The 13,038-nt window shown below is 38.7% G+C and overlaps 1 protein-coding gene across 1 annotated transcript in view; it reads right to left on the reverse strand.

Annotated features, from left to right (window-relative positions):
* asrgl1 (asparaginase and isoaspartyl peptidase 1) overlaps positions 1–13,038 on the reverse strand; it is a 60,391-nt gene that overhangs the window by 14,444 nt on the left and 32,909 nt on the right. Inside the window, exons 3-5 of the mRNA XM_062058844.1 lie at positions 12,693–12,835; positions 5,818–5,972; positions 3,483–3,604 (exon numbers count right to left, since the gene is read on the reverse strand). Of these exons, the coding sequence (XP_061914828.1) occupies positions 3,483–3,604; positions 5,818–5,972; positions 12,693–12,835 (420 nt within the window). The remainder of the gene's footprint in view (positions 1–3,482; positions 3,605–5,817; positions 5,973–12,692; positions 12,836–13,038) is intronic.

Below are 13,038 nucleotides of genomic sequence, written 5' to 3' on the forward strand. Positions count from 1 at the left end.
TGTACACTCTCAATTACATTAACGTTGCTATTATACATGTGGGCCCTTAGATAGAAATGCAGTTAAATTTAGCTTTGGTGTAGGAAGCTACTTTTGCCGTGGAGCTTGTAGTGTAGTTTGTTACAATTCTCGGGGGATAGCTTCCCCTGTAGCTCAGCTACATTTAATCGAGAGTAATTTGGAGCTCAGTTTACTGCATTTTCCAAGTAGCTTGCCCATCACTGTATATCACATGCTAGTTTCACATTTGAAGGTGAATTGCTGACTTTTACACAATATTCTAATTTTATGAATTCCACCTGTTTAATATAATGACTGAGTGAAAATGTGGTTCGAGGAGGAAATATGCAACTTTTCTCTGACTACAATTAAACATTTACCTACCGAAGGAGCACCCATGTGGCAAATTGTTGTAAGCTTTTGACCACAAACTTAGTCACTGCTCAGTGACATTAGTTGTTCCTGGCCGAGTGGTATTCTTCTCTGCCGCGGTGAAAGCTAGCAGCAGACGTGAAATGCCCGCCTCAAAACCAATCGGAATATGTCTCTTCATGCTCATCTAAATGAGAAGGCATTCATTTCAATTTACCAGGTTAAAGTTAAAGTACCAATGATTGTCACACACACACTAGGTATGGCAAAATGATTCTCTGCATTTGACCCATCACCCTTGATCCCCCCTGGGAGGTGAGGGGAGCAGTGAGCAGCAGTGGTGGACGCGCCCGGGAATCATTTTTGGTGATTTAACCCCCAATTCCAACCCTTGATGCCGAGTGTCAAGCAGGGAGGTAATGGGTCCCATTTTTTATAGTCTTTGGTATGACTTGTAATAGCACTAACATGTTAGGCGGTGTTAGCACCTGTTGTATTTAAGTCAGATGACTGCTGCTGCCTGGGATAATATTGGCGCGGTTGAAAAATGCGACATTCATTTATAGTTATTGCATGCTGTGTGTTCAAATGTTTCAGCATATTGCTCGTATGTCCTCCTCTTGATGAAATAGTAGCCTTGGAAATATTACAGGTAGCGCTGTTGCAATCTTTTCTTGTAAAATGTCGACAAACTTCAGTGCACTTCTTCCACCTGGACACCGCCATGTTGCTGTCTGACATCACTACGCACGTTGAGTAATGATGTCATCCTCACCCTGAAGAAACGTTAAGGGAATTGTTTGAAAAAATGGCAAGCGATACCAAGGAATCGATACACTGGGAACTGGTTCTGAACAAAAACCGGTTTTCGATTCCCATCCCTATTGTCAAGTATGTGCACTCTTATTTAATGCCAACGTTTTTCTTTAATTGCAATGTTTAATGTATTATAAGATATTTTTGTTAAAATAAAGCCAGTAATGACATATTTTTGTGGTCCCCTTTACTTTGAAAAGTATTGAAAGGTATCAAAATACATTTAGAAACTGGTCCAAAATCTGGATAACCGATATGCTAGATGACAGTTTGAAACGTATCCAACTTTTGATTTTTTTTTTTTCAAATAAGTTTTTGCACAATGTTAACAAATATAAAGCTTATTAAAAAAAATGTTGTTTCTTATTTTTACATTTGAGGTAAATATGGTGAGACAGTGAAGACAGAACTCAAGTTATAGTGATGACAACCTAAACTTATATTCTCATATATTGTGGGTTCTGATTAGATGAACGGGCAGAAACATGACCCTAATTGAATGTTTGTCAAGATGTTTCCTGTGTTAAAAGCAGTTAGCAAATTTTTTATGAATTATTTTGTTAATTAGTAATTGTTGTGTGTGCACATTTCTTCAGCCCCCTAAATGCCCAGAAGTAAACAGAAAATCAATTTAATTCACACTACTTTTAAGTTCAAATGATCAGACACACATTTTCAGGAAAAAGCCTGTGACAGCATGTATTTCACTTAACCTCAGCACGAAATAACTCCTCCTCTCACATGACCTCTTGCCCTTAATGTTGCACACCGAAGACAAATCACTTTAACTTTCTCAACTATAAATAATATGCACCAGTTGTTATATGACATATTGATGGAAAATAGAGGGCTCTATGTCAAATATTAACCTTGTTGGCCCCATTTATTGTCTAACTGCAGGTGATTTATTAACTACATGATATGCTATAGTTGTTTTTTTTCTCACAAGATCCCAGTAAAGTAATATATTATTAATTATTGTTGTATTGACACATACAATATATTTGTAAGTGTTTTGTTTAATTAATTAACGGTTTAAAGTACGATTGATGATACATTGTGTTTGCCATTATTAACACATGCGGCATATTACAGCACAAAGACATCACACCAGGCCTTGACTGTAAAACTATGAGCACACTCCCTCCCAAGTATTATAATATAACACATGGAGTTGTGTTTAGCAAGTAAAAAGAAGAAGCTGGTTGAAACTAGAAAATATGCTCTGAGAGTTGTGGTGAAAATAACTTGCAGAGTCAAATAGGCATATACATTCTATGCTATGTTGGAAAATGCATAAAAAGCTGTGTAAGTGTGTGAGTGGATCTTCCTCAAACATCAATTGATGTGAAGCGAAACAGTCCTCAGCTGGGATAAACATTTGATTGGTTCTACTTAAAATATATTCATCTTATAAATGTATTTAAACGGTAAATGGGTTATACTTGTACAGCAATTTTCTACCTTCAAGGTACTCAAAGCGCTTTGACACTATTTCCACATTCACACACTGATGGCGAGCTGCCATGCAAGGCCCTAACCACGAACCATCAGGAGCAAGGGTGAAGTGTCTTGCTAAAGTACACAACGGACGTAACTATGATGATGGAAGCTGGTGATCAAACCAGGAACTCTAGTGGCTGACACGGCAGCTCTACCAACCGAGCTACGCCGCCCATTTCTTTTTCTTGATATGTGTATTTATTCCAAATTCTGAACATGGCAAATTAACGTCATATTTATCACACAAAAATAAATATCACTAATTATGTATAGCCTACTTACTGTTTCCATGTGGTGTAGGGTTAGCACTGTCCAATTATGTTTGCATATCGAGAAGAAATCAACGAGCTTATGGCTTGATTAGTAACAGTTATTTTAGTTTTTGCAAGTTCAGAGAAGGTCCATTAATATTTACATGTTAAACAGATTGCAAGTGAAACATTTCAAAACTCAACCAAAATGTTCCAGAAAATACAATTGAAATACATTTAAAATAAAAATGTTTGTGTTATCACTGCATGTAGACTAGGGTACATAATTAATGTAACTTAATCTACATAGATCTTATGCTTGAATTATTATTCAGAATCTGGTGGTTATTATTTAAATAAGTGTGTCTGACAAATGTTTTGTTGTTGTTTCTATAGTAACTGGAGTATGAGCTAACGGCACATATATAATTTGAAGTTATTATTCTTAAATATTTAAACATTTTTAAATACATTAACAGCTCTGACTGTGCTTTCCTTTATTTATTTTGGCCATATTATCAACCAGATAGAATGACTGACCTATGCAGGATGTGTCACCAACACGTCCTTCCATCTTATTGAGAAGCCCACCAGTAGAGGTTGCACACGCTACATTGCCATCGATGTCAACTGCCACAGCTCCAACAGTTCCCATCTTTCCCCTACACAGGAAAATATAATATCAAACTACGTTGTCAATTTAGATACACATGCAAACAGACAGTATATGACACACTCCTCACATTTCTAAAAAAAATGAAACTTGGGTATATTGAGTAGTCAGGGTAAATATTGGAAAGGAATATACATTTACTGTACTTTTACTATAATTTAACAAAAGGCCATCATTGTCTGAATACCTATACACACACACACACACACACATTATATAGATAGATAGATAGATAGATAGATAGATAGATAGATAGATAGATAGATAGATAGATAGATAGATAGATAGATAGATAGATAGATAGATAGATAGATAGATAGGATATATATATATATATATATATATACATATATATATATATATCCTGAAAATATGCAAACAAAACTGTTTAGATAATTGATACTTTAAACTTGCATAAATAAATCTTAAGGAATATAACATAACTTGGCTTCTGAGAGCTTCAAAATGTAATGAATAAAATGCTAAGTTGTTGATAAACAAGCAATTATTTTAATAATTAAATATGGTCATTTTAAATGAATTATTATGATCATTTAAAATTAATTATTTCAAATATGTTTATTTTAATGTATAATTCTATGGCTGAATGTAATAAGGAGTCAGAAAAAATACAAATAAAAATACAATTAATTTTGAAGTTTTTAGCAAAATATAGTAAAAATGTATTTAGTTTTTTTTTTTTTTAATTAATAAATATATTTATTTTTAGGTAAGATAAACATAATAATACAATTTATCTCTAGTCTGGATGATTTAGTTCTTGTCACTCTGTTGTCCTCCCGTCTCTTCCGCGGGGATGGCTCCATGAGCTGGGCAAACGCCTGGAGATGCCCTACGTCAACAACACGGTCTGCGGCCCGTCGGTGCGCAGCTTGTACATCGCCGCCCTCTATTTCACCCTCAGCAGCCTGACTAGCGTCGGCTTTGGCAACGTGTGCGCCAACACGGACGCCGAGAAGATATTCTCCATCTGCACCATGCTCATGGGCGGTATGCCGGACGCCTCATATGGAATAACGTGATTGGGCAGGCACGCTGTTTATATCGTGGGAAAGCAGACGTGAAAACAGGCTGTCCTCACTCAGGTCCGCATGGAGCTAGAGGGGGCGTGGCCTCCAGCTCCGGCTGAAAATCAGGAGATTTTCGGGAGAATATTTGTCCCGGGAGGTTTTCGGGAGAGGCGCTGAATTTCGGGAGTCTCCCGGAAAATTCGGGAGGGTTGGCAAGTACGAAGCTCGGTAAGAACTGGAGAGGTTCTTTTTTAAAGTTAACAGTCTTCTCTCGTTCAAACATGGCTACCATCAAGAGCGCTTGTTTTCCCACCAGTCACACAAGTCCTGCCTTTACAATAATAGAGCTACGCGTCGCATCTGGTCCAACTGCGCTAGCAAAATAATGATCTCCAAAACAATTGCTTGCACTTTAATGAATGTTGATTACTTATGGAAGGATGATACTATTCCTAACTTACTATATATTACAGTATATGCATTGAGATCAGTGATATTCATTGCACAACCCACCAAGTTTTAATGTTCAGCTCACATGGTAGTTTCCAACAACATAAGTTGCCATGTTGTTTTTGTAATGTGGAGGGCCCCCAAGGTTGGCTCATTCACGTAAGAGACTAAATAGCTAACGACGCCCTTGCCTATAATGCATCCATCCATCCATTTTCTACCGCTTGTCCCTTTTGGGGTTGCGGGGGGTGCTGGAGCCTATCTCAGCTGCAGTTTTATCTTAATATAAATTGACAGCACTGTTAAGCTTGTCACAAAATCGGGCACGGTGCTCAATTTATCTGGTTTGTGATTACTAATAGCCATGTATGAAGAAGTAAAATATACCTTAAGGATTTTGGTATAACATTCCAATTACCAGCCCCACTTGGACACACCTGCCTACATGATTGAATTCGATTTGGTCTCTATTTAAATTAAGGGTTCTCTGCAGAAGCTTATCTTAGTCGTACTTTGCAGCAGTATGGAAAAATCAATTAGTGCAGTTTTTATTGTCATTTTTGAAACATAAAGAGTAATTTTGCCTGAGTAAAATTGCTAACAATAATTGTTTCATCAAAATACTGTATAAAAAAACAAATGCAAAAATCTAAAAACAAAACAATTCCTTCAGGGGGAGCACACATAAGACAAACAACATGTATGGTGTGACTTAACTCACATTTGGCACTCCACAGGGTTGGCAGCAGGTGCCAGGTTCTTTTTCCAACGCATTCGGGAGTATTCAGTGATGAGGGATTCTTGGGGGACCTCTGGGATGCGCATGACCCGAGCAAACTGATTTGCACCATGTGCTGTCAGACAGATATGACTCGTCTAGAACAGATTATCAACATTTATCTTAATAAAAGTTTGCAAACTGAGTTTTTATGGCATTCATTTATACACTTGTCTTTCTTTAATGAGTGTCTTCAGGGGAAAACAATTACCGTATTTTTCGGAGTATAAGTTGCTCCGTAGTATAAGCTGTGTATATAAGCTATAAAATGCATAATAAAGAAGGAAAAAAACATATATAAGTCACATTTTTTTGGGAAATGTATTTGATAAAACCCAACAGAAAGAATAGACATTTGAAAGGCAATTTAAAATAAATAAAGAATAGTGAACAACAGGCTGAATAAGTGTACGTTATATGACGCATAAATAACCAACTGAGAACGTGCCTAGTATGTTAAAGGCCTACTGAAACCCACTACTACCGACCACGCAGTCTGATAGTTTATATATCAATGATGAAATCTTAACATTGCAACACATGCCAATACGGCCGGGTTAACTTATAGAGTGCAATTTTAAATTTCCCGGGGAACTTCCGGTTCAAAACGCCTTTGAGGATGACGTATGCGCGTGACGTCAATCGTTGAAACGGAAGTATTCGGACTCCATTGAATCCAATACAAAATAGCTGTTTTCATCTCATTCTGGATTTATTCTGGACATCTGTGTTGGTGAATCTGTTGCAATTTGTTCATTGCATTATGGAGAAAGAAGCTGAGCAAGCAAAGAAGAAAGTCGGTGCGAAGCGGAGTATTTTGCGAGGGAAGTCAGCAACACAACACAGTCGGTGTTTCATTGTTTACATTCCCGAAAGATGCAGTCAAGATCGAAGAACTCGGACAACAGAGACTCTTACCAGGAGGACTTTGACTTCGTTAACAGACGCAGACGCGACGTGAGTACGCTTCCAAACATTTGATCGCTTGCTATAACTAGCTCGAGCTAGTAGCTAGGAGCTAGCATAACAAACACCTAGGTGTTTGTTATGCGGGATTAATTTGTGGCATATTAAATATAAGCCTGGTTGTGTTGTGGCTAATAGAGTATATATATGTCTTGTGTTTATTTACTGTTGTAATCATTCCCAGCTGAATATCAGGTCCCACCCGCGCGCTTCCAAACATTTGATTGCTTGCCCGTACGTGCGTGCCATGTACGTAACTTTGGTTAAATATATAAACTTTATGAACCTTGGGTTAGGTGAACGGTTCTTTGGGCTGAGTGAGTGTGTGTGTTGTGCAGGTGTTTGAATTGTATTGGCTGGTTATATATACGGGATCCCGTCCATATTACCCGCTCGAGCTATAACTAGCTCGAGCTAGTAGCTAGGAGCTAGCATAACAAACACCTAGGTGTTTTTATGTGGGATTAATTTGTGGCATATTAAATATAAGCCTGGTTGTGTTGTGGCTAATAGAGTATATATATGTCTTGTGTTTATTTACTGTTTTAGTCATTTCCAGCTGAATATCAGGTCACCCCCGGCTCTCACAGCATCTTCCCTATCTGAATCGCTTCCACTCCCCACTAGTCCTTCACTTGCACTTTACTCATCCACAAATCTTTCTTCATCCTCGCTCAAATTAATGGGGAAATCGTCGCTTTCTCGGTCCGAATCTCTCACTTCATGCGGACATCATTGTAAACAATAGGGAACTTTGCGTATATGTTCATTTGACTACGTCACGCTACTTCCGGTAGGGGCAAGCCTTTTTTTATCAGATACCAAAAGTTGCTATCTTTATCGTCGTTGTTCTATACTAAATCCTTTCAGCAAAAATATGGCAATATCGCGAAATGATCAAGTATGACACATAGAATAGATCTGCTATCCCCGTTTAAATAAAAACAATTTATTTCAGTAGGCCTTTAACGTAACATATTATGGTAAGAGTCGTTCAAATAACTATAACATATAGAACATGCTAAACGTTTGCCAAACAATCTGTCACTCCTAATCGCTAAATCCGATGAAATCTTATACGTCTAGTCCAGGGGTCGGCAACCTTTACCACTCAAAGAGCCATTTTGACAAGTTTCACAAATTAAAGAAAACAATGGGAGCCACAAAACTCCTTTGAAAATTTAAAAATAAATAACACATACAAAGCTTTTTTTGCTTTGTACTATGTTTTAACAGGGGTCTCAGACACACGGCCCGCACATTAATATAAAATGTAATTTTAGTGCGGCCCGCGAGTTTTAAATGAATGGCACTTAATAGCGTCATACTTGCCAACCCTCCCAATTTTTCCAGGAGACTCCCGAATTTAAGGGCGTGATGGCACTACCTTTAGCGCCCTCTACAGCTTGCTTAAACAGCGTACCTGCTTGACCTCATGTTGAATGCAGCTTCTGTTTGCACACGTAAGTGACAGCAAGGCATACTTGGTCAACAGCCACACAGCTTACACTGACGGTAGACGTATAAAACAACTTTAACAATGTTACGTTACAAATATGCGCCACACTGTGAACCCACACCAAAAAAGAATGACAAACACATTTCTGGAGAACCTCCGCACTGTAACACAACATAAACACAACACAACAAATACCCAGAATCCCATGCAGCCCTAACTCTTCCAGTCTACATTATACACCCCCGCTACCACCAAACCCTGCTCCCCTCAACCGACGCACGGAGGGAGGGGGTTGATGGGGGGTGGGGTTTGGTGGTAGCGGGGGTGTATAATGTAGACCGGAAATGTTAGGGCTGCATGGGATTCTGGGTATTTGTTGTGTTGTGTTTATGTTGTGTTACGGTGCGGAGGTTCTCCAGAAATGTGTTTGTCATTCTTTTTTGGTGTGGGTTCACAGTGTGGCGCATATTTGTAACGTAACAGTGTTAAAGTTGTTTTATACTGTCACCGTCAGTGTAAGCTGTGTGGCTGTTGACCAAGTATGCCTTGCTGTCACTTACGTGTGAAAGTAAAAGCTACATACAACATGTGGCCGGGCTGGCACGCTGTTTGTACAGGCCATAAAGGACAATAAATGTAGTGCTATTAGGGCACGCCCTTAATTTAGTTGTTAGGGTGAAAATCGGAGAATATTTGCCCCGGGAGATTTCTAGGAGAGGTTTGAGATCCGTAAGTCTCTTAGGAAAATTGGGAGGGTCGACAAGTATGCAGCTGAGCCGCATCAGAATGGTCAAAGAGCCGCATGCGGCTCCGCAGCCGCGGGTTGCCGACCCCTGGTCTAGTCTCTTACGTGAATGAGCTAAATAATATTATTTGATATTTTACGGTAATGTGTTAATAATTTCACACATAAGTCGCTCCTGAGTATAAGTCGCACCCCCGGCCAAACTATGAAAAAAACTGCGACTTATAGTCCGAAAAATACGGTACATGAGTCCTCGTAAAGTAAGAGAATTTAGCCAAGTTTCTTTTTAGCTGCAGAAAAGCAAAATAAGGAACATGAACAAAAGCAACACTCGTCTTCAGAGAGAAGAATAGAGACGACAACGCAAAAAGACTTAACTAAACTTCTGAGGAGTGACATTTGCGACATATTTGGCTCTTTATGCTCCCCATTGCTTGTTACCTGAGTCTTACTATGCACAGCTACTGTAGCTACATGAATAGTTCTTCAGGACACATTTGGAAGCATGCTCTCCATGCTTATGTTTAAACACGTTTTCTTCCTACAGTCCAAACACATGCAATTTAGGTTAATTAAAACCTCTAAATAGATTTGAATGCTAATGTGTCTACTGTATATGTGCCTTGTGATTGATTTTACCCAAAGTCTGAGAACTCCAGCTTACCTGTGGCGATGAACTTGATAATGTGGTAGAAAATGGATAAATGATACATAGTTTCCAAATTATGAAACCCTTGATGTGTTCAAATTTTAAGACTGTATTAGTAAAGTTTAGCACTCTGCACTGTAAGCACTACTACAGTATTAAGTCATTATATGCAGTCTACGGAGAAATGCTATGAAACATGCTTGATTTATCAATCAGGGCTTGTTCTAGATGTTTTATTTTCCCCCTGAACATCAAGATACTTTTGAACATTGCAATGATGATTGTAAAATTCCTGCTTTTATTCTATTTCCAGTTCCCATAGAATAGAGTTAAAGGCCTACTGAAATGAATTTTTTTTATTTAAACGGAGATAGCAGATCCATTCTATGTGTCATAATTGATCATTTCGCGATATTGCCATATTTTTGCTGAAAGGATTTAGTAGAGAACATCGACGATAATGTTCGCAACTTTTGGTCGCTGATAAAAAAAGCCTTGCCTGTACCGGAAGTAGCGTGACGTCGCACGTTGAAGGGCTCCTCACATTTCCCCATTGTTTACACCAGCAGCGAGAGCGATTCGGACCGAGAAAGCGACGATTACCCCATTAATTTGAGCCAGTATGAAAGATTTGTGGATGAGGAACGTGAGAGTGAAGGACTAGAGTGCAGTGCAGGACGTATATTTTTTCGCTCTGACCGTAACTTAGGTACAAGGGCTCATTGGATTCCACACTTTCTCCTTTTTCTATTGTGGATCACGGATTTGTATTTTAAACCACCTCGGATACTATATCCTCTTGAAAATGAGAGTCGAGAACGCGAAATGGACATCCACAGTGACTTTTATCTCCACGACAATACATCTGTGAAGCACTTTAGCTACGGAGCTAACGTGATAGCATCGTGCTTAAATGCAGATAGAAACAAAAGAAATAAGTCCCTGACTGGAAGGATACACAGAAGATCAACAATACTACTCTCAGGAGACACCGAACCAAACCCTTGACCTGTAACTACACGGTTAATGCTGTGCCGCCTGTCGAAGCCTAGCAATGCTGTTGCCAACGACGCCATTGAAGCTAACTTAGCTACGGGACCTCGTCAGAGCTATGATAAAAACATTAGCGCTCCACCTACGCCAGCCCTCATCTGCTCATCAACACCCGTGCTCACCTGCGTTCCAGCGATCGATGGCGCGACGAAGGACTTCACCCGATCATCGATGCGGTCTGCGGCTAGCGTCGGCTAGCGTCGGATAGCGCGTCTGCTAGCCAACTCAAAGTCCTCCTCGTTGTGTTGCTGCAGCCAGCCGCTAATACACCGATCCCAGCTACAGCTTTCTTCTTTGTAGTCTCCATTGTTCATTAAACAAATTGCAAAAGATTCACCAACACAGATGTCCAGAATACTGTGGAATTTTGCGATGAAATCAGAGCTGTTTGTATTGTGATACAATGTGTCCGAATACTTCCGTTTCAACCATTGACGTCATGCGCAAACATCATCATACATAGACGTTTTCAACCGGAAGTTCCCCGGGAAATTTAAAATTGCACTTTATAAGTTAACCCGGCCGTATTGGCATGTGTTGCAATGTTAAGATTTCATCATTGATATATAAACAATCAGATTGCGTGGTCGGTAGTAGTGGGTTTCAGTAGGCCTTTAAGCAGCAAGTATCTCAACATTTTAGTTCATATTGGTCCTGAACACCTAAAGATTTGTGTGTGTTAAAACTACAGCTGTCAAATTATTATTTAAAAAAAAAATCAGATTAATCACATTTTGGAATCTGGATTATTTATGATTAATGACAGGTGATTACTGGCTTGCATAATTAGAATTTGCTTAACAAAAGACCTCAATATTTGTACACAAATATAATTTTGTCAGAATGTCACAGGTTTATTTAAAGTTCTTTCAGGCTGTATTTTTGCAGTGAAATTTGCTCATTTTTGTTCTGACTACTGACCGTATAGCAGGTAAAAGGTAGAAGAGCTCTCGTACACTCAAAATAAATTGCATGATTAATCTAAGTGTGTACATGACTAATCCAATTTTTTTTTGTGATTAATCACGTAAGTGAACTCATAATTTTGACATCCCTAATCAAAACACAAGCAAACTTGTACGCACACATCAAGCTAATCTACTGAGCTTGTGCGCAGAGGATTGTGTCTCTTAACTGAGCAAAAAAAAAACCTCAAACCATTTAATGTGTCTGTCTTTATATATATGCAGAATTTGTGCTGATTATCAGAACGACCACAATATCGGGAGGAGAAAATGCTAATATAATAATTTACCGTAGCACATGCATTGTGATTTATCAAGACTAAAACTTTTAAGTGGGCGCTGTTTTGCGTCTATATTTAGTACGTTTGCAAAGGCTGCACAAACTGACAGTTGCGCAGAAATGGCTATAAAAAAGGAGGCAATCACACTGCAGGTCCATCATATATATGCTTGTCAACATATACTGACTATCAAAACTAAAAATATTGGACTTATTGTCTTTTTAGCAATATAATTTTATAACTGCTGGATGACTTAAGGGGCCTATTAAAAAAAATTATATTGATGCGTTTTGGTATCTGCTGGTGTGTTTAATGACGTTCGTTTTTTCATAATCTTCTATGAAAAACTTCCTGCAATATGCATTTTCTTGCATCTGGAACAATCCACTGCATGCGGTCAGCTAGTGCCAGCATCTCCCAGTGCGCACCTTCAGCGCGCTAAAAAAGTGGGTTTCGTTGTAAATCACGATGTAAAATGCAGAGGAAAAAGTGGTTATAAAAGTGGTCTGCTGCATGTTTCAAAAAGGTGGGAGCATTAAACATTGATGTGCAATAAATGAATGATGGAGTAAGCCGCGTAGTGCACGCAAAATCCTTAATAAATTGTACACGCAGCCCACTAATAGTACATAGTACAATTTTATAGTTTGCACACGCCTTTTAGCACGTGGTATTTGGATCGCACTGTGCTCATATTTACCTTTTCCATAACCAGCCTTGCTAGCTGAACAGGATTGGCTATATTGCGTACAGCAGAAACTGCACCACTAGCCAGAGTTTTTCCATCCATCACAATAGCATCCATCTCCACCTCCCCACCAGCGGTCAGCACTGATCCACATCCTAAAAACAAGTACAGATGAATATAGAAAATCTAGCTAGTGGATAATAAAAAGGTATTGGTGAGGGGAATTCCTTTTTTAGGTTAAAGCAAGAGCAAGATGTTTATGAAACCTATATTCACTTACCACAATAATGGATGAAAAATTTGTATAGAAGGGACATAATATATCATTATAATAAAGTATATAAAACAATGGTGGACA

This window comes from Entelurus aequoreus, linkage group LG09 (assembly GCF_033978785.1).
Source record: "Entelurus aequoreus isolate RoL-2023_Sb linkage group LG09, RoL_Eaeq_v1.1, whole genome shotgun sequence".
Taxonomy (NCBI): Eukaryota; Metazoa; Chordata; class Actinopteri; order Syngnathiformes; family Syngnathidae; genus Entelurus; species Entelurus aequoreus.